Here is a 21,821-nt window from a genome sequence, read left to right on the forward strand (position 1 = left end):
GTTGTGAGTTGTGTGTGCAAGGAGCTTAGATTAGATTCAATTTATTTTATAATTAAAAGTGGCCATAAAACTGCTCTAATGGAAGGCAGGCATACATTTGAAGCCATTACGGACAAAACATAAAGCCCAAGGGGTTGTTTTCTAGGTGCTTTTAGGTAACAGGACGTAGCTGGACACTCAAGGAGATGAAAATGGCACATTTACAGGCAGGGAAAACAGCAGGGAAAAGGCAAAGATGTACACGGAAATAAATTAATCCATAATACTGTTCCCATTTAGCGGCTGGGTTAGCAATTTTATAGACTTAGCTGAAGTTGGACTGAATGAGCTGCCTATGACTGAGGGGATATTTAATATTTGCTACCACTTTGAGTCACGCTGGGGAGGAAGTTAGCATCTGCAATAACTGCTTGGGCTGTGCGAGTGGCTCTCTAGTGGAAATGTGAACAATTATTCGATTAATCAATTATCAGTCGCGGGCATGCTACAGTGGTATCCTATCAAATGGTTAAATAAATGATTAGTCGGTAATCAGAGAGCAACCAGTCGATGATCAGAGATCAGATCATATTATGCTATAGTTTTGCATCACATTTGAGGGAAAAAAACTGACAGATAAGATAAGGCAATTACAATGTGTATGCGCTTGTGAAGTAGCCTAGGTCTATTATGTATTATTATTTGTATAATAGGCCTACACATTATTGATCCAGCAGCCCCATTGAAAATGTATTCTCACAGGCATCTTAATTTTTATTTATTTTAACAAACTGGGCTAATGGACAGCATCTAGTTGTCAAAAGCTTTACGCAAATGTAGCCTACTGAGCAAAATAATGTATGACACAACACAATGCAGAGGTTGTATAACCAGTGGAATATCAATAAAGAATAGGCCTACATCAGTTACATCAATGTCAATCCAACTCCAATTAGTTAGTTTAAAACAAAACCCTTAATGAGAGCATTTACACAATCAAGTTAAAAGCATGGGTTTTAAATCACACACAGAGCCATAAACAAATGCGTACTTCACTACTACCATTTAACAGACGGTCTTATGAAACTCCAGGGAGATCTGGGCATGCCCTCGACATCTTTCTTTGTACCCCCGCCCCCAGTGTATTTTATTCTGAGAATCAGGAAATGTATACCCACGCGTTTCACAAAGACTAAGCCTTCATATCAGGACGGAGCTGTCTGTGAACAGCTACAAGCAAAAACAGATGGTTTCATGTTATGTAACAGCTATTTATTTATTTTTTAGTTTACTTAACCTTTATTTTACCTGACAGGTCAGTTAAGATCTGAATAACAGAATGGGCTTCTCTTGTTAAATGGAAGAAAGCCCATATTCCACCTTTTCGGTGAAATCTTTCATCTCACGAGGCAAGGCAGACTCCCCGAAGTAATGCAACATAATACAACAAAAAGACCTGAGGCTTGTGCCGATGATGACAAGACAGTACTCGCTATGACTGTCCGTTGCCATGGCATTTACATTTTAATAAAGGAAACAGCTGATTTAAAACCTGTTCAATATTCAACAGATAACAAATTATTTTTTCTAATTTCATATTTAATAAAGATATGTATTGAATATTATATACAACGACCCTGTACTGTTGCAGTTACCGCTATTCTCACGTCACCAGTTACAAATCCCAATGAGGCTTAACTTTACCAAGGTAGTGACTTTGATAACATTACAAACCACACCCTCACTCTTATGCTGCTAAATCCCTAATCAAAGACAGCCGCTAGCCAAAATATAAAAAATACCACTAACAGGATGACTCACACAAATAGAAGAGATGATTCGTTCCATTCCCATAAACACACAAACAAGGCAGCATCTGGTTCGCCTTAAAAAAATAAAATAAATAAATAAATAAGCACACTTCCTTACAGTGTATGCTTCCCTCCCAAAAAAACCAATTCAGGAACTTTCTGGTAACCACAAGCATGCAAATGCACGGGCTTGGCACATAAGCCAAGGCCTGTTCTCCGAGAACAACGTTCAGCTACTTCTCCCTGGGGGCCAGATTCCTTTCAAAAATAGTATGCGTGCCAATGCCAAACAATTCCAATGCGCTTATCGTTTATAAACATTGAATGAATAAGACACTTGATATGCATAGCTATTACTTGTTATTCTGCCACTGCGAGGAAGTACGCAGACACTGCATGCAGGCTCAGAGATAGTCACAGTTCTTTCTTTTTTTTAAAACTTTTAATCTGAAAACTTCTTCTCAAAAGCCAGTCTAAGCATGCTTAGGCTACATATTTAGCCTTTGGGCCACTGGCTGAATAGCCTTATCCTATAACATATCAAAGACAAAACTCGCACAGAACACAAAACACAGGTACTTGAATCTTCCAGAGAGGTGAACGAGCCTCATGGTCTGAAGCGCTCCGGTGTTTTATTCTCGGGGGAGAGTGGAGGCATACGACACGTCTGCCCTAGTGTGAGATGGGACCTGTTGCATGGCCTGTAAGAGACCTAATTACTGCATTGTTTATGGGCCTCCAACATCCGACGTGTGCAAGGACGCCGTCTGAGAACTTGCCTTCAAACTCCAGTTCCAACTTTTTTGAAGGGCAGGTCTAAAAGCAGTGCGTTAGGCTAAGCCACATTTGCACATTTTGTCTTGCCACATTCTTGCAGTAAATGTCATAGACAACATGCCAGCCCAGTGTGGCTCAGATCAGCCTGCCTTTTTGTCATGGTTCTTACATAATGGTGACAAGTCATTATTATTCCAGCTGGTGATGTCACCTCAAACAGACAGACAATCCACGGTAACCCAAAGCATCATAGCCTTTAACATATTTTTTTAACCAAGCACTTAATTTTACTAGAAACCATAGGTAATAAACTCATTAATTAAATAATACAGTTATAATACATTACTTAGTCCTAGCAAAGAACTAATTAACTGTATTCAAAGCTTTAGCACAGTAGGTTTACAACAGTAATGTCAACCGCACTAGCAGTGACATTGGCAGGCACAATGAACGGCTGTGACACAAAAATACTTCCACCAAACACTGCACTGCAGAGATGGAAACCTTAAAAGCAGTAACTAATCGGTGAATGGTAAAGAGAGGGCCATTTAAAATGGCGACTAACCACTGAAGAAACAGAATGAGACAATTTAAAGAGTGCCCAATCACTGCAAAACAGGGAGAGATAACCATGCAAATCAGTAACCATTCATTGAGTGACAAGTTGGGAGAACTATCTGAAGCAGTGACCAATCACTCCATGACAAGGCGGAGGAACCTTATAACATAGGAGAGAATCACATAGAAGCTCAAGGTTCAAGGATTGTATCATAATAATGGCAACCTATGAGGGGTGGTCGAGGTGGGCACCAAAAACAAAGTGTCCAATCACAGCACGGAAGGGTGAAAGGACGGGTTGAAGGGAACTCACTGCTCATGGAAGTCCAACATGGGCGGCTCAAAGCGCATGGGCCTGAAGTTCCCCCGGTGGAAGGACGAGCTGTGAAAGAGAGAAAAGACTCTTCAGATGCGTTTCCACACACTGCCACAGACACAGCATTGGCATGCTAGTGCACTTGCGCTTTGTGTGTATGCTTTTGTGTGACGCATATAGAAATTGACAAGCGTACGTCCGTCTATACGTGGTGGTTACGGTGTGGCTGAAACCACACCATAGGCGTGTGTATGCGCATGAAGATATACTTGTGAATCTGTATGTAGGTCAGGCGTGTGTGTGCATGCATGTGGGAGTGTGTGTGTGTGTGTGTGTGTAGGTGCATTAACTGTCTTAACGACTACTTGTATTTTTTCCATAGACTGTGTTGTTGCCGTTCTCGTTGTTAGTGTTAATCAGTTTAACCTTCAGGGTCCAAGTTGAACTATGCGGTTGTTCCCTGCACTTGGACCGGTACTTCTCTCTAGGGGTTTCGTCATAGTTGTTCCTGGTTATGGTTGTACGTCGCTCTGGATAAGAGCGTCTGCCAAATGCCTGTAATGTAATGTAATGTAATAATGTAATGTGTGTGTGTGTGTGTGTGTTTGCATGCGAATGTGCGTGTGTGCATGAGTGGGTGTGTGCGCAAGTGGCGATCACAGGTATGAGCTCGAAGGGCCAGTAGCAGGAACTCACTAGACCTGCCTGGTGACAGTCTCACGTGTTTTAATAAATCGAGAGATGAACTTCTCACTTAATTCAATATACAGATGAGACAGCGGTAACCAACGGTAACCATTTATCAAATGGATCTCACACAAAAAAGAACACAAGCAAATATGACCCAATCTCTGACAATGGTGCGAAGGCACTGTTATCAGCAAACGCATGTTGCTACGTAAACTGTGCATTTAGCACAGTTTGTGAATGTACAAGTGTAATTCTGAGTGTTGGCGAGGTATTGTTACAGTATCATACATCACGTCCTAGTCTGAGTGGCAGGTTACAGAGATCCACGGCAGAAAGGCACTCAGAACAATTGCTGAATATGAGTCAAGATTCCCTCAGGAGAACACAGAACAAAGAGCGGCAGCATTCACCATAAAAGGGAAAGGACACGCCCCCTTCTGGAACACCACTCACACACCTGTCCTAATCCGGAAATGGACCAATAAATAAATAAATAAATAAAAAAGAGGTATTACCCACAAAGATAGAGCTAATAAATATTTTTTATGAAATTAGCTTCGCTTTGACTTTAACTCTGACGTACTGAGAGCTCTAGGGGACGACTAATATTCTCTATTTCATAAAATCCTCCTATAATAATTTCTGCACAGAAAAAGAAGAATAAGAAAAAAGAACTCGATAAAAGCATAAGTGCCAAGCCACAAACACATTTTTTGCTACACTGGCTGCATTTGGTGGCTCTCTCATGAGGTCAGCCATTGCCGTGACAACATCGCTGGGGTGTGAGGAGAGTCCAGGAACTCGAGATGGCTTGCCTAAGCGCTGGTGAATCAGCTGACCGTACGGCAGGTGTGCTGGCTGAACGGCATTGGGCAATACTGTGAGACACAGCACAGAGCAGCGTTAGGCAATGCTGTTAAAAACAGCACAGAGCACGTTAGGGGAAGCTATGAAGAACACAACGCAGAGCGGCGTTAGGCAGTGCTGTTAAAAACAGCACAGAGCGGCGTTAGGGGAAGCTATGAAGAACACAACGCAGAGCGTGTTAGGGGAAGCTATGAAGAACATAACGCAGAGCATGTTAGGGGAAGCTATGAAGAACATAACGCAGAGCATGTTAGGGGAAGCTATGAAAAACACAACACAGAGCAGCGTTAGGTTATGCTTCCAAAAATACAGAACAGCATTAGGAAATGCAGTTAAACACAGCATACAATGCTGTTTAGCAATGCCCTGTAAAACAGTATAGAGCAGTGTTAGACAATCCCCGGAAAAGGCTCAGTACAGAGTGGGGTTAGGCAATGCTTTGAAGAACAGCACAGAGTGGGGTTAGGCAATGCTTTGAAGAACAGCACAGAGCGGGGTTAGGCAATGCTATAAAGAACAGCACACAGTGGGGTTAGGCAATGCTATAAAGAACAGCACAGAGCGAGGTTAGGCAATGCTTTGAAGAACAGCACAGAGTGGGGTTAGGCAATGCTATAAAGAACAGCACAGAGTGGGGTTAGGCAATGCTATAAAGAACAGCACAGAGCGGGGTTAGGCAATGCTTTGAAGAACAGCACAGAGCGGGGTTAGGCAATGCTATAAAGAACAGCACAGAGTGGGGTTAGGCAATGCTATAAAGAACAGCACAGAGCGGGGTTAGGCAATGCTATAAAGAACAGCACACAGTGGGGTTAGGCAATGCTATAAAGAACAGCACAGAGTGGGGTTAGGCAATGCTATAAAGAACAGCACAGAGCGGGGTTAGGCAATGCTTTGAAGAACAGCACAGAGTGGGGTTAGGCAATGCTTTGAAGAACAGCACAGAGTGGGGTTAGGCAATGCTATAAAGAACAGCACAGAGCGGGGTTAGGCAATGCTTTGAAGGAGGCGACATTAGCTCTGGGTAGAGTGGTTGTCTGACAACTGGAAGGTTGTCGGTTCGATCCTGGGTCTTCCGAGTGTGTCAAAGTGTCCTTGGGCAAGACACCTAATCCCCCATTGCTCTCAATGAGCTGGTTTGCGCCTTGCATGGCTGCCTTGATCACCATTGGTGTATGAGTGTGTGTCAATGGGTGAATGTGAGGCATTCATTGTAAAGTGCTTTGTGCAGTTGCTGCTGGAAAATGTGCTATATAAATGCAGTCCATGTACCATTTGAAGAGCTTCCTTAAGAATTGTTTTGGAAATCAGTACAGAATGACATTACGTGATGGTGTGAGAAACAGCACAGAGCAGCGTTAGGTGATGCTTTGAAATATGCAGCCCAGAACAGCATTAAAAAACCACTGTAAATAACAGAAGTGGTGTTAAGCAATGCTGTGAAACCCCAGTACAGAGCGGAATTAGGTGATGCTCTGAAAATGCAGCATAGAACGGTGTTCAGCAGTGTTTTGAAAAAGGGTGCAGAGCAGCATTATGTGATGCTCTGAAAACACAGCACAGAGCGGAATGAGTCAGAAACGCAGTTAAACACACAGCACAGGGCAGAATGAGTCAGGAACGCAGTTAAACACACAGCACGGGGCATGAGTCAGGAACACAGTTAAACACACAGCACAGGGCAGAATGAGTCAGGAACACAGTTAAACACACAGCACGGGGCAGAATGAGTCAGGAACGCAGTTAAACACACAGTACAGAGCAGTTTTCAGCAACAGTACTAAAGAGGATAGAGCAGACTAAGCACATAGTAGGCTAATGTGTTAAAAATACAGCAGAGCCGAATTGAGCAACACTGTTAAAAACAGAACTCCAGCACAAAGATATGACAGTTTTGGCTTCAGATTTATCACTTTTATAAGCGATAGGAGGACAGAGGACACCATTATAATCGCCATCACCATCCATCACTAACTGGAAATAAAAATACAATCTGGTCTTGCCTGCCTTTCCAGCCAAAACTGAAGACCACAATGGATCGTATGAATAAAATGAAGCAGAATGTTTTTAATTGCCTAATAAATTCACTGATTCATACACCACCACCCATCATCATCATCCTCCTCCTCCTCCTCCTCATGATCAACTTCATCCTGGTTCCTTGTTAAAGTAGAAATAGGCTAATTCCATCGTTCTCAGGTTGAGGGCCAAACACAAGCCCCAGTGAGACGGAGCACAATTCCAAATTTGTGTACAGCAGGGTCAGTCCCACAGCTCAGATGAATCTCTTTACCACACACATGCACATGCCCGCATGCCCGCCCACACATGAACCCGCACACACGCACACATGCAGCATTTTGGCTCAGTTACAGGCCTGCGCATGACCCAGTTCTTAATATGTAAACAATCTGGACACAAATGTGCTGTTATTGGGTCAACAAACATCTGCACAAGGCGTTTTGACTGCTCGGTTGATAAGGGTGTTTGAACAACATGGCTGACTGCAGACAGATGCCAGGATGTGGCCCAGGCATCACAGGTGTCGGGATTCACTGAGGCACAGAAAAGGGAAGGGGGGGGGGGGGGTTCAACCTCATTAATCACAGCAGATGCTAACCCTGTTCATTATCACCGACAATGAGGTCATCTTGTTATTCATTTATCCATTCACTGACCCATTCAGCAGAGCATTTAAAATGGGAACGAAGATGAACGGACCGTTTATCAGCTGGATTACCCAACTGTGGATTTTAGCCACAAGACTGCCGCATCAAAAAAGTAATTCGCCAATAAAAAACACAAAATGAAAAGGCTAAAACTAGCACAAATAAGTGTGTTCAAGACTTGAATATTCAGAATGAAATGCACTTTCCCCTAACTAATGTTCATGAGTTTCATAGTATGCAATACACAGTAGTGTGCAATACTGAATAGCAGAGCAAGGATCATGGCACAAAATGTGGCTTTCCAGATTGTGAAACAACTTCACAAAACTCACACATAAAAACAGCATCCACCCTCCAAGGGTTTACACTTATATGCCAATAAAACAATAGTTAATGGTGCTTCAATTGCAATACAGTCAAAAAAGATAGCAGAGATTTGTAGAACTTATATTTCAATATGTGAAGAGGTAAAACACTGAGTGGCAGCTAAAATGAAACATAAAAATATGAAAAGAATGACAAATCAGTACACAGTCTTTCTTAAAATGATTAGGCCTATTACTTTCATTACCTCCATACCTGTATGACAAAGTTGACTGGGAAAGTCCATTGGCCCTGTGTTTCGTGCGTGTGTACATTTGGGTGTCTGTGTGTATGTATGTGTGCATGCTTTGGCGATGCACATGTGTGTGTGTGTGTGTGAATGCGTCCATGTATGCAATGTACGTATTACCAATGTACATTTGTGTGTGTGTGTGAGTGCGTGCTTCGGTGATGCACGTGTGTGTGTGTGTGCATGCGTCCATGCGTGTACGTATGTGTGTGCACGTGTATATTACCAATGTACATTTATGTGTGTGTGTGTGCGCATTAGCTATGTGTGTTTGTGTTTGTGTGTGTGTGTGTGTGTGTGTGCGTGCGTGCTTTCGTGCATGTGTGTGTGTGTGTTTATTTGCATGTGTGTATGTGTGTGCATGTACATAGCTTATTCAGCACTTGACACTGCAGTCACTAGAGGGGTACAAGAGTCTGGGCAGCAGCTTATCGCTGTGCCTCTCAGTATAACCTGCAAGGCAAGTGGACAGCAGCAGCACACAGTGCTGAGGCACAGGGAAACGCTGAGGCACAGGGCAGCGGCAGGCGCTACACATGTCACGCTGACCTTCGGGGAAATAAATCACACAGGCTCTGACCTACCAGACAGGTCAGGCCCAGCTTTCCAGCCTCCTAATTACAGAAAGGAAAAGAAGGCCTCTTTCCAAAATAAACACAGTCACTCTGGTCATTTACCCTCAGGGAATGCCACAAGTATGACCGGAAAATAGGAACTGTGTCGCCGGCAGCAGGACAGAAACAGCACGAGCCAGCACGATACCCTGGACCGCATCCGCTCGCACCGTCCTCTCAAACCAAATTAACACCGGCTTTCAGCCGCGGTCGCTCTCAGCGGTCAAACAAACACGCCATTTCCCAACAGGGCTGAACCAACACGCCTAATCGTCAGGTGGGAGACGGAGAGCGGAAAGAAACGCGTCGTGGTTCGTTTTCACTTTGCTGCGCCAGACAGATCAACAGACAGGGCACTTCGTATGGGCCGGGCATGAGAAGGTTTATCAAGTTTATATAAACCCAAAGAATGGGTGATAATAAAGTAGAAAGATCTACCAGAAGAATCGACTTAACCATAATCCTACCAATAACTGTGTGTGATTGTTTAATAAGTATGTCCTCTTGCAGTCAAGACTGAATAATCCCATTACTGCTCAGCTACTCACTGAACATGGCTGCAACTAGCCTTGTGAGTGAGTGCCAATATGAACACATCACTACACGACTCTGACTGTCCTACAGGGCACTTTGAACCTCTTAACAAAAGTCAGTGGAGTGACGTGCCAGAGAGGTTGGACAGTGCCAGCGGGCGTGTAGGATCAGTTTTTTTCCCCCGATAAAATGAAAGAACACTTTTTCTCTTCTTGTTTTTTGCTATGACCCTGAGCACTGTCTCCCAAAAACATTTCAACAATGAAACAAAAGGAGGAATTGTACCGCTGGTGCCTTTGCCATGGTTGTGTTCAAATATAGAACACAGCAAAAAAAAAAAAAAAGAAAATTGAATAACATTCTTAAAATATTCCAAAAAATCTGAGCTTCCGCTATGTGCCATTATTGCACACCACATCCCCAAGGCACTCTATCCAACAAAATAGTTACGTCATGTGCAAGCCACTCCACCTTCCAAAAACAGAACCCACACATGGTGAGGTGGGGGGGGGGGGGGCGGGTGTTTCGAGTGCTTCTCAGCTTCTGCTGGACCCTAGATGCGCCAGCGGTCTTATCTGAAACTCTCGACAGGAACGCACGCTCATTTACGTGGACATTGATCCTTATTTAACAATTTCAGCTCGAGTCAAACATTGACTAAAAGCGCGACTTTATACCGATGCGCTCGTTACACCGCTGCTAACTCGACACAGACCCTCGCGCGGCAGAGATAATGCACTTACAGGTCAGAATAAAAAAAACCATGAGAGAGCCGCTGCATTACACATTTTAAAGGGCGTTACAGTAAACGGTATCTGGCCTCCGCTGCTTTACCGCCCAGCACACGTTCTGCAGGGTCGTAAAACGCTACCCTAGCTGTCTGGATGCAGGGCGAGTCCACGGAGACGGCCCGGAGCATTCCGTGCAGCACCTTCTCCCAAGCAGGGGTTGCACATTCCAGTAGAGAGAGAACTTATATAAAAACCCAACAAGCTGCTTATTTTCTTATTTTCAAGCACATACTCCCCGCCCCCCCCTTTTTTTTTTGTCCCCACTTGGCAATGTCCAGTTGTATTTATTAGCGCTCACAGCTGCAACCTCTGCTAGCGATTGAGAGCGCCGGCAAGCGTGCGCTCTCCTCTGAAGCATGATGTCAGTCTGTGCTTCTCATTGCAGCGCGGTGCATGAGTTAGGCTGGAAGACGTGACTTGGAAAAAGGCGGTTTGCAAGCAGCTTAACAGATGGATCTGCAGACAGTCAATCTGCCAGCGGGGTTCGGCGGTACACGATGGGACCCGATGAGACACGATAATCCCGCTTGACCGAGACCGTCCCATCCCAGGGTTACGCTACGGCTAACCGTGCACAGTCCCGCAACAGGGCTGCTGGCCAGATTTGGCACTGGTGCAATCCAGATTCAACGTTTACACACAAGAACAGTACCTTATAACAGCCCTATACAAGACTCCACTTAATGAAATATTACAATGGTCTTTAGCACATTCAGACATTACCACTAGTTAGCGGTAAGTGCAAAGAAGAAGTAGTAGTACTAGGAAGAAGCAGTAGTAGTAGTAGGAAGAAGAAGAAAAAGACGAAGAAGAATTGGGAAGAAGAAGTAAGAAGAGGAAGAAGAAGAAAAAGAACTAGTAGGTAGTTCTAGTAATAGCAGCAGTTGTCGCTGAATTATTAATAACACAATAAAAGTATCTGTAGTAGTAGAAGTACAATAACTACAGCGATAATTAAAGTTGCTCAGAAAGAAATGTTGTTACAGTGGTAGTAGACAGCACTTAAAGGTGGGTCAGGTGTACATGACTAAAGGCCTGAATGAAAGGCCAGGCCAGACACAGAGGGGTGGGGAGAGCTCATCGAGCAGCACAGAGATTCTACAGTGCTGCAGTCTCCAATGGTCACACACTCCCATCTCATTTCCAACAGCTGACATACAAGGAAGAAAGCTGTACTGAGGGCGCGTGATTACAATATTATGCAAAATGACCCCATTCCACCCCAGGTCCTGAATGACGGCTTCAAAAGCCGTATCAGCAAATCAGAACAGAGGTCCTGCCCTTGCTCACAGTGTGTAGCAGTAGCATTGACAGCTGCTGGATTGGGTGCAGGATCTCATTGCAACAATTCATCCCAGCGACACACTCCAGGGCTCTCTGTCCACTCCGAAAAGCGAGGAATAAAATCACACCTACCACTGTCGGGGGTGGGGGGGAACAGGGGACAGGGGACTAGTGCTGGGTTGGTGGAGTGGGGAACCAGGGAGACTAGGGTGCAGGGGCTATGGCAGGGTTGGAGGGGAGGGGAACCAGGGAGACTAGGGTGCTGGGGCTATGGCAGGGTTGGTGGGGAGGGGAACCAGGGAGATTAGGGTGCAGGGGCTATGGCAGGGTTGGAGGGAGGGGAACAGGAGACTAGGGTGCAGGGGCTATGGCAGGGTTGGAGGGAGGGAACCATGGAGACTAGGGTGCTGGGGCTATGGCAGGGTTGGTGGGAGGGGAACCAGGGAGATTAGGGTGCTGGGGCTATGGCAGGGTTGGTGGGGAGGGGAACCAGGGAGATTAGGGTGCAGGGGCTATGGCAGGGTTGGTGGGGAGGGGAACCAGGGAGATTAGGGTGCAGGGACTATGGCAGGGTTGGTGGAGAGCATGACAGGGGGCAGAGGACATGCATAAAAATCAGGAGCATGGTGTAAGGGATAAAGGGTAGGGGATAGGGAACAGGGTAGTGTCTACTCCGATTGGTTTTCAGTGGAAAGCAGACGGCAAGAGCTAGCACCCAATCTTCCTTCACTCCGTGTTACTCCTGGGCATTTCAGAGCAGCTCCTTGAACCGTAGCACCACACGGGGGCTGTATGTGTTTATACAACAGCAGTGGGTCCCCTGAATGCCTGCGGAGAAAGGCCAACTGCACGAGTGGCCACTCGTTCCCAAGCACCACCCTCCAGGCAACTTTCGAGATTGGCTATTTCTCCTCCCTGGTGAAGATAATTGGGCGTTGTGGAAACCAGAAACAAAACACGCTGCTGATCACGAGCTGTCTGATAGGACTCGTTTTCCTGATCATATTCTCAGAGTGGAGGACCCGTTTTCCTGATCATATTCACAGAGTGGAGAAGCCTAGTTGACTCTTCGGCTCTTCTCGCATGGTGCGGAATTTAAACGGATTTTAAAAAGCGCACGTGCACAAATGATCTTGTTCCGCAAGAAACCAACTTTGTTGTGATGAGCTTTCAAAGAGCACAGCAGAAAGTCAGAATTAAGGAACTGAAAGCACTCTTACCTTTTTTGATGATATGAACTAAAATCAAGGTCAGACTCTGTCTGTAAAGAGATAAAAGTAGAAATGCAGGATGAAACCATTACAGTTTGCATACTACATAACGGTGTATTTTGAGAGTGCGCTACCAATAAGATGTGCAAACGAACATGCTAAATTAGGTGTCCATGGTCACATATGGGATAAAATTAACTTTTCACAATCTTAGATACAGCAGCACTGAACTACGCTACTAAGCACTTCAATTTAGATCTGGAGTGCACAAGTAGGCCGATCCCTTTTGGGATTTAACTGCAGCTTCTCCTCTTGATTAATGAGCCTTAACCATTTATTTGATCTGACTTCGTGGATGAAAGCATTATCTACGGCTGCAGAATTACACATATCCTTTGTAAAATAAAAATAAAAAACCAACAACATTTAACTGTCAACTGATTTAGAAGTAAACCTGCTCGTATATACAGCCAGAACAACACGCTGGAACAAAAACAAGGACGCTCGCAGGCCCTACAGTTTGTATATGTGCAACTAGTTTAGCTCAGTATGCGGATCATACATTTTCATCTAGACTTCTGGCAGAGTGACTTGCATCAGTAACACAGAGCAAATTCGGTGTTCAAACAGATGTTGCAAAACTTACCTCCAGGAGGCTGCCTTCACCAAAATGTAGCACCTCTAAAATTGTGTCTGACTGGATGAATGCTGTGGAGACAGATACAGTTTTGTCATTAGGCCACAACTATATCAACTATATCTATAGTTACATTTCAATTGTTGCGCCAATGGTAGGTGAGTTAGCATACACTTTTGGCATTTCCACAATGGGGGTGATTGAGGGTTAAGCTGCAAATACACTCAAAATGAAACAGAAATTTTTGTTTGATACAACTCATTTTGAAAAAAAAGGCCTCCCCCTATCTGCAATTGTTCCATCCAAATATCACATTTCTGGCTGTGTCACAGATGACTTCAACCTTACTTTCCAGTTGAGTTCAACCTTACTTTCCAGTTCATCTCATCACTGTACTGTCCCGTAGCAGGTTGTGTCTAGATGAAATACAGGAGATTTTGAGAAGTGTGTCCAATCTGATAGGTTCACCATGATCTAATAATTAAATTGTGCCTTATTCCTGCTTCAGGAAGGAAAGTTTGATCTCATGTGTTAGCCAAACAAAGGATAAATGGTTTGGACAAAAAGGTAGCCAAAAAAAGGATGAGGAAACTAGTAATGCTAGGTAGGCAGCTAGCTACCTCACTACTTTTTTTCCCATCTTTTACAGGTAGTTTCCTCATTTTCTATTTGGTTACCTTTCTGTCCAATCGATTTATCTTTAGTTGAGCTCCTTTAATTTACCCTTAAATGAAGACAACCTTTTCCATAAAATGTATTCTATCATGGCCAACCTATCAGATAGGACACCACTTCCTGAAATCTCCTGTAGCCTATCCCATTTAGACATGATCGTGATAACATTGTCCTTGTGACTGAATACTTTTGAGATTAATACTTTTTGAACAATTAGTTGAACTCGTGCAAGGATATCAACATCTTTAAAATCTCTGTGTGGTCGATCATAAAGACAACAAAATGTCCTCAAATTCCTGGCATGATTCCCATGGAGTTTGCCAACAATACTTTTCTGAACAATTCATACATCGTTTGTAGTATAATGCCTACATTATGATGGGACCTCCCAGACATGAAAGTGGACAAGGTAACAGGCCAGCGGACCATGGCATGTGGCTTCAGGCACAAGATTTTGGGTCAAATTGGCTGGACTGGCGCTGAAAATGCAGCCAGTTCGGGTATGCTCGGACAATACTCCTCTTAGAAAGAAAAGTAAGAAAGGAAGCGGTAAAAGAATAAAATGAAATGTTTCACCAAGAAATACCTCTAAATATTATTTTTTCAGTAGATAGCCTAAATGATTACACTAGATATATTAGGCATAATGTGCCTAAGACCATCTGTAAGTCATTTTACAATGTCAGAATAAGGTTAATTAGCAAACATGCTGCAATCATTTCATGGGTTCATTAAGTTCTCAAAAAAGAAAACATTGTAACTGGAGGTTTAGTTAATGTCAGCCTTTGTGTGTTTACTGCAGAGAAACTAAAAGCTATTAACCAAAGCGCTACAAGGATGCAAAGGGTGAACTACAAGCTCAAACCAAGTTCATGTTATGTAATAAAAACATACAAGATACAGCATTAGTGAGGAGGCCCTGAAAAGGGAGCTGCAGTCTGTGGACAGCAAAGCAGCTTCTGACAACCCAGCCCAGCTTAAACTGCTTCTAGCGCTGTTAGTCAATGCATCCATGTGTGTTTAGAATTAAACATTTGCGTTCAATGCTTGTTTTATTTAGTGCACAAGAAATGACGTACTATTGTTTTCTTTTCATTTTGCCAATGCTTCCGAACTAGATTTGAGCTGGACCCAACACGCAGCAATGGAGTAAAATGTTTAGGCCACTTCCAGTTTTTCGATCAGTGGAATGTGTGTGTGTTAATACTCACTTTTTGTGAGAATCATTTTTCCTGTAGAAACATGGGCTTTCCAGGACTTACCAACAAATGAAAAAAGATAAAATCTTCCAAACAGAATTTATCAACATCAGGAAGAAAACACCTGTATGCAATGCATTATCTGTGCATTCAGGAACAGGGTATTAGGTTCAGATACACCCTTAAACAGTGGGATTCATGCCACTGTTGTGGTGATGGCTTCTTAATGTATGCTAAGCCAGGCCCTGTAAAAAGCCAACTACGCTGCCCTGGAACCAGAAAACAATCAAGGGCAGTCTCATAATTCAACTATGCTGGCCATACGTTTGGATGGCTGTGGAGAGAGTGTGAGAGACCAAGAGTGACTGCGAGTTAGAGAGCGTGTGTGTGAGAGAATGGGGGGGGGGGAGAAATAGGGGGGCAAGAAGAGAAGAGAAGGGAGAGAGAGAGAGAGAGAGAGACCAGGAAATCCACACTGCACCCTGGACGAGGGCCTAGCTAGCGCCTTATTTTCCAAAATTTGGAAGTGAACATGCAACACCAGCTAAATGAAAGCCAGGCCTCAGCAAACAGTGCAACTAAGGACACAGTACTCTGCCTCGTCATTGAGCTAAAGGTTCTATTATTAGTTAGCAGTCTGGTGTAACACAGTTGGTGTTCAGAGGTAGTGTCAGTCCAGAGTCTGAGTCGAGTGCTTTCTCTCCATTTCTGTGGTATGACTCTGAAACCACAAGGTAGATATTAAGCAATGTGTCTCTCTAACCAAGGAAACTGGTCTGTAGTAGTGGAACTGAAAAGTACCTAAAACTCACGGGTTAGCCGGATTTCTCGACTGGTGATCTCCCCATTACCTAGCTAACAATAGCTAGCTAGCCCATACGAGCAGAGAGGAGTGGATTGGAATCTTATTCTCCACCTTACTGTGCGTTCTTACTTAGAGCAAATTCTAGGCCCATCGCAGCCAGCCTGCTAATGCTAATAACAGCAGATGCCTAACCCAAAAGCTGACCAGCCACTTGGATAGCATTATGTTAGCCACCAATGCAACACCATCTCTCCAGCACTAACCCAGGTGAAAACACATTGTAAAAGAACCACGCCTATTCACTGTAACCAATCCATACACGTTTCCTCTTCCTACTGGTCACATGCTTTTCAGATGCAGGCCACAAAGAAAAAAGAGCCACACCCAGAAACGTCCCAAACACTTTAGAATAACAAATACAGGTAGACAAGCAAGGACTGGTTACAAGTGCACACAGACACAGATAGCCAGTGGATCATAATAATGACAGAGCACGGCTGCAGCCTACAGTAAGCAAGCTAACTAAAACAAGAAGTAGTTTTGAAAGTCTTTACAGGTGGCCATGTTGACCACAAGTTACAGCCTATCTCCAGTCCCTCTCCAAATCTAATGGAATAGTACAAATATAAGATAAGATTTAGTTCATGGTTTAGTTCGGGGCGACATAGCTTAGGAGGTAAGACCGATTGTCTGGCAGTCGGAGGGTTGCCGGTTCAAACCCCGCCCTGGGCGTGTCGAAGTGTCCTTGAGCAAAACACCTAAACCCTAACTGCTCTGGCGAATGAGAGGCATCAATTGTAAAGCGCTTTGGATAAAAGCGCTATATAAATGCAGTCCATTTACCATTTACCATTTTAAGGCTTCATTCGTTGATCAAAGAGAGCCATTACAGCAATATTCCCAATCGAGTTGCTGCCTTGGCTCTACGCAACACAATCCTGAAGGGTATACAGGCAGTGACTGGCTGGAGTAAAGTGGACGTTAGCCAAAGAATGTCTTAAAATCTGATTGGCTGGACTAGACTCAGTGAAAAATAAAAATAAAAAATAATAAAAATTGTGGTTTTCATTGCAAATCGTGCCACGAGAATTGTCTCAAAAATCCACAAATAAATGCAAGCGACAGGCAAGGCACACATGTGAACCAGCTACAATTCTTTGTGAATCGACTTAATTTATTTGTGGACCCGCTGCATTTATTTGTGGATCAGTTACAGTAATTTATTTAATTGGGCACTGCTGTTGTAAACGGAATGAATCATTCAAAATCAATGGCTTTACTAAAATACCCAGCTGTATAAATGGAGAGAGAAAATGTAAGTTGCTCAGTATTTCCTAAATGCCTAAAATGTAAATACACTTGTGATGCAATGCAACAAGAATGTCCTCAAAATGAGTTAAGGAGGAAGAGGTGGTGAATCTGAGCTCTACTGAGCTGCATGGAGTAGACTTGGATTTAATGCAAGGTTACATAATACAGCATATATCTCCTGCTGCAAGACCTACTGTACATGTGAGACCGTGAGAAATCTACTTTACTGCCTATGTTAACACCATCGTTTCCTGGCAGCGCGCGCGAGACCAGCCGCATTATTTTTTTTCCACGCTCAAGTGACTAGAGGGTGAAGCAGCGCCAGGTCTGCGGCTGGCGTGAAAGCCGAAGCTTAGCTCAGCGCTGCCCACGAGCCTTCCTATTCTCCCTTCCTACCTCGCTGCAACTTGCCAACAAATGCGTGCAAACCAAACATTCGATTTGTAAAATGTATTATTACTGACAGCACGCATAGACTTCAAGTCCCATGCACATGCATCCGGAGTGAGACGGAGGCATTGTGACGCAATCTCATGCTCACACCCAACCAAAAAAAAACAAAAAAAACATTATATATATATATATATAATGCCAACCACTGAAAGTGAGCGCACGGGCTTTACACATCACACACTGTAAATCAGGAGTCATTTTAAACCATAGGTAGGAAAGGGTTCCAAAACCACATCACTCGTTCACGCGTTGTGATTTCGGAAACCGGAGATCAACATGTGCACTGATGGAAAATGTACAGGCGCGAGCCAACAGCACAACATCCTACAAACAAAAAACCAGATATTGTTTAATCAAACTTGATCGCCAACCCACTTCCTTTTTGCTGTATTCGAATAGGCCTACCTGCGCTAACATAACAAGAGCTTTGCTAGCGCTTGCTGTGCGTAGTACACACAGTGAAAGAGTATTTGCTTGCAGACTTGGAACAGGCAGCAGCAGCAGTAGCAATGATTATTTTTTTAAATCATGAATGGAAAACTAAATGGTAGAAGGTAGCCTAACCCTTTATTGTTAAAACATTGTTAAAGTTTTACTCTCCAGTTGTAGCTAGATTTTTTATCCTAATATTTGCAATTTGCAAAATCAAATTCAAGCTGTAAGGCAGTGGTAACCAACCCAGTCCATGGAGACCTACCATCCTGAAGGTTTTCACTGTACCCCTAACAAAGCACATCCCATTCACCACTAGAGATCTTGTTGAGCTGCTAATTAGTACAGTCAGGTGTGCCAAATTACAGTTGAAATGAAAACCTTACAGGATGGTAGATCTCCAGGTAGTTACCACGGCCGTGAGGGAATGCATGCAATTTCTCTCAAGCATTTGAGGGCCAATGTGAAAGGGCTCAAAATGCGAATGGGCTTAGGAGGAAGAGCTGAAGCACTCCCATTTGTAGGGGGAGCAGCTCTCTCGTTTGCAGCACACAGGACAGACAGGGTGGTACAAAGAGGCAGAGTACAGGCAAAATGGTGGAGCTTGTACCCTAACAAAAGACATTTATCAGTGCCACAGGGCAGCTTGAAGCCAACTGATATTGCATCACTCACCCCATAATCTCATTCACAGTCAACTGTCAAAACACCTGACTAAGACCCTAGGAAAATAGATAAGGGACTTTAGCAAGTTGATCTTCATTCATTTCAGACTTTAAGGTCCACGTGAGGAAAAAAACAGCTCTTGGTGGGAAGGACATCTGTGAATTATACAACATTGATTTTGAAAGCATGCGAAACACAAACATACACACAAACACACGCGCACATGCACAAACAAGAGGGGAAACATGTTCCAGTGCTGAAGTGAATGTTTAATGTGATTTGTGTAGTCTGACCTTCAGGCAACAGAAAGCTGAACCTCAGCATTAACCATAACCTAGCTAAAGCACAGCTGCAGCCTTTGACTTCATCACATCTTTACAGAGAGCAAAATGTAAACTTTGAAAAACTCAAATTTTGGAAAACTATTACACATGTCACTGGCAGTGCACAAAATTAATGTCTGTGAAAGTGGTAGCAAGAAAACTGATCGTAGTCAGAATCCCCCACAGTTCAAATAGGAAGGAAAAAAAAAGCCAGCATTCAGAATGGGGCTGGATTTGCACGCTTTTCTGTAAGACAAGTTACCACTTTTCATTTCCTTTGAACGTGGGCGAAGGTCAGAATGTGCTACAAAAAACACCATGTGGCCTTTTAAGGAAGGAAGTGGAAGAAAGAGACATACCCAAGTAGGGCTCTACTGTGCCACCACTACATTCTATTTCTCCAAAGAAAATTTCGTACTTTTTAATTGTATTTTTCTTGAAGACATTTTTTTTCCCCCGAGGCAAATGTTAAGCTTACGTTAACCTACAGGCCGTGTTAATCCGGAGAGCTGATTAAAATATTGGAACAAATGCAACTGCAACTCTCATCGTTCACTTAAGGACAATCTGTGCAACAAAAAAAAAAACCTCACCAATGCTGACAGCACGCCTGTGCAAATTTTGTGTGAGGCTTGAGGCCACATGCAAATGAATACAAGAGGAACAGGTTATCGGTGCAGGGAACTAGACTTTCGGTTTTGCGAACTCAAATCTGTCCCTGAGCTGCTGACATGCCACCATGATTAAAGAGAGATAATGCAGGTGACTCCAATCAGACACACCCCAGGCACAATGAAAATCCGACAAACTTCACATCCCACTATAATGTCACCGTAGCGTCATTAATACTCAGCAACTAAAAGCACCTTGTTAGGCCAAACAAGACCTAGCAGAAACAGTTAGCCTGTTAGCCACTTGTGTTTATAAGACTTAGAGATAGAAGCCTTCAGGTGAGGAATAGGCAATCTATGGCTACATTTACACCGCAAGTCTTGATGCCTAGTTCCAGTTTTTGGCCTATATCCAATAAATGTGGCCCAAAATGGATCTGAAAATATCTGAATCCATGTGCTTTTTTTCCTGTTTACACATTCATAGTAAGGGAGAGCAGGGAAACATGTAACAAAGACTTTTTAGGTTGATGCATCAAGCTTGAACAACGTAATCCAGGTTAAACACGCAGAATTGCTATCTCTTTGCCTACGTTTACAATGCATGTCTGGATGCCCAGTTCAGATTTTTTTTGCCCATATCCGATTTTTGGCTGGACCGCAACAGCGGGGCCAGCCCTACAAACGCGAATATCTGTGACTGAGTGACTGACGAAGTTACACCATTGGTCGGCCGAGTTATGAAGTTACACCATTGGTCGGCTGGATCACGTGTGTTAGATACAGCCACATACTAGGTTTTTACCTGGTCTTGTTTTGTCTTAGGTTTGCAATGAACATGCCCGAACATACAGATTCTTAGCTCCACATACTCCGTTTAACTTCTTTTAACATTTACCGCTACCAGCAGATAGCAGTTTGTGCATGTGATTACACGTCATTCAAATGCAAAAAATGCATGTGAATATAGCATTTTGAACAATGCACGGAATTGGAATGACTGGGAATTTCCTATCAGTGCATTTAGATGAGTCGCACTGGCAGATATCCGATCAGAGTTATTTACACATATGAATGTGGATCTGAAAATACTCGATTCCATGTGCTTTTTTCCTGTTTACACATTCATAATACATATCCGATCTGTGCCACACGTGAGCAAAAAATCAGAATTGGGTCACTTGTACCAGGCAGTGTAAACATAGCTTAAGATGCCTCAGATCTGAAGTTAGAACTTTGCCTGGACTGAAATGTCTTAGTAGGGCCGTCTAAATGTTTTTTCAAGCAGCCGATCGGAGAAATTGCCAAAAAAAAAAAAAAAAACCTAACATTACGTGTAGCCAACTTAACTAACAAAGCTAAAAAAGTTGCAAACAACTTTGAAAAGGCTAGCAATGATAGACCCATGGCCTGCTAATGTGACTTAAGCCGCGTTTCCACCAAAAGTACTTGAACTTTTTCCCAGGAACTACTTTTCAAGGAACTAAAAGGTTCCTTCAGCCCATGGTTGTCTGCGTTTCCACCGCGGTCTAAAGTCCCGCGAAGATTAGGCAAATTAGCCCAATGACGTATGAAAAAGCGACGTTGTCGTCGGTCCATCTGTCCTGTGATTTCTTCTGTAACCCCATACTACCACCGAAGTAGCCTACATTATTTTCTAATACCGGGACAGCCCGGAGGGGTTTATTCCACTTATATACAACGGGTTACCAACATACCAACAATGACTATATATTGTTACTTTTGTATTTATTGATTTTTATCGATTTAATCACCTGGAATTGAAATATTCTTCTGCAGCCCTTTGGGCATATTTTACCGTTGTCAAGCAAAACGGTCGTTGGTAGTTGAACTTGGACCGTTGTTATGCAACAAATAGGATATAACAGGCCAATAGTCAGATTGTAACTGTTTTATATATCCTCTCAAACACATTCATTATGTTTTTATGCAAACATTCACTTTCATGTCTTGACATCCGAGGCGACAGAATGC

The 21,821-nt window shown here is 43.4% G+C and overlaps 1 protein-coding gene across 1 annotated transcript in view; it reads right to left on the reverse strand.

Moving 5' to 3' along the window:
* Nucleotides 1-21,821, reverse strand: part of LOC135250560 (transmembrane protein 131-like) — a 64,546-nt gene that overhangs the window by 36,805 nt on the left and 5,920 nt on the right. The window contains exons 2-4 of the mRNA XM_064326975.1: nt 13,361-13,422; nt 12,724-12,764; nt 3,439-3,507 (exon numbers count right to left, since the gene is read on the reverse strand). Of these exons, the coding sequence (XP_064183045.1) occupies nt 3,439-3,507; nt 12,724-12,764; nt 13,361-13,422 (172 nt within the window). The remainder of the gene's footprint in view (nt 1-3,438; nt 3,508-12,723; nt 12,765-13,360; nt 13,423-21,821) is intronic.

The sequence above is a fragment of the Anguilla rostrata genome, chromosome 3 (genome assembly GCF_018555375.3).
Source record: "Anguilla rostrata isolate EN2019 chromosome 3, ASM1855537v3, whole genome shotgun sequence".
NCBI lineage: Eukaryota > Metazoa > Chordata > Actinopteri > Anguilliformes > Anguillidae > Anguilla > Anguilla rostrata.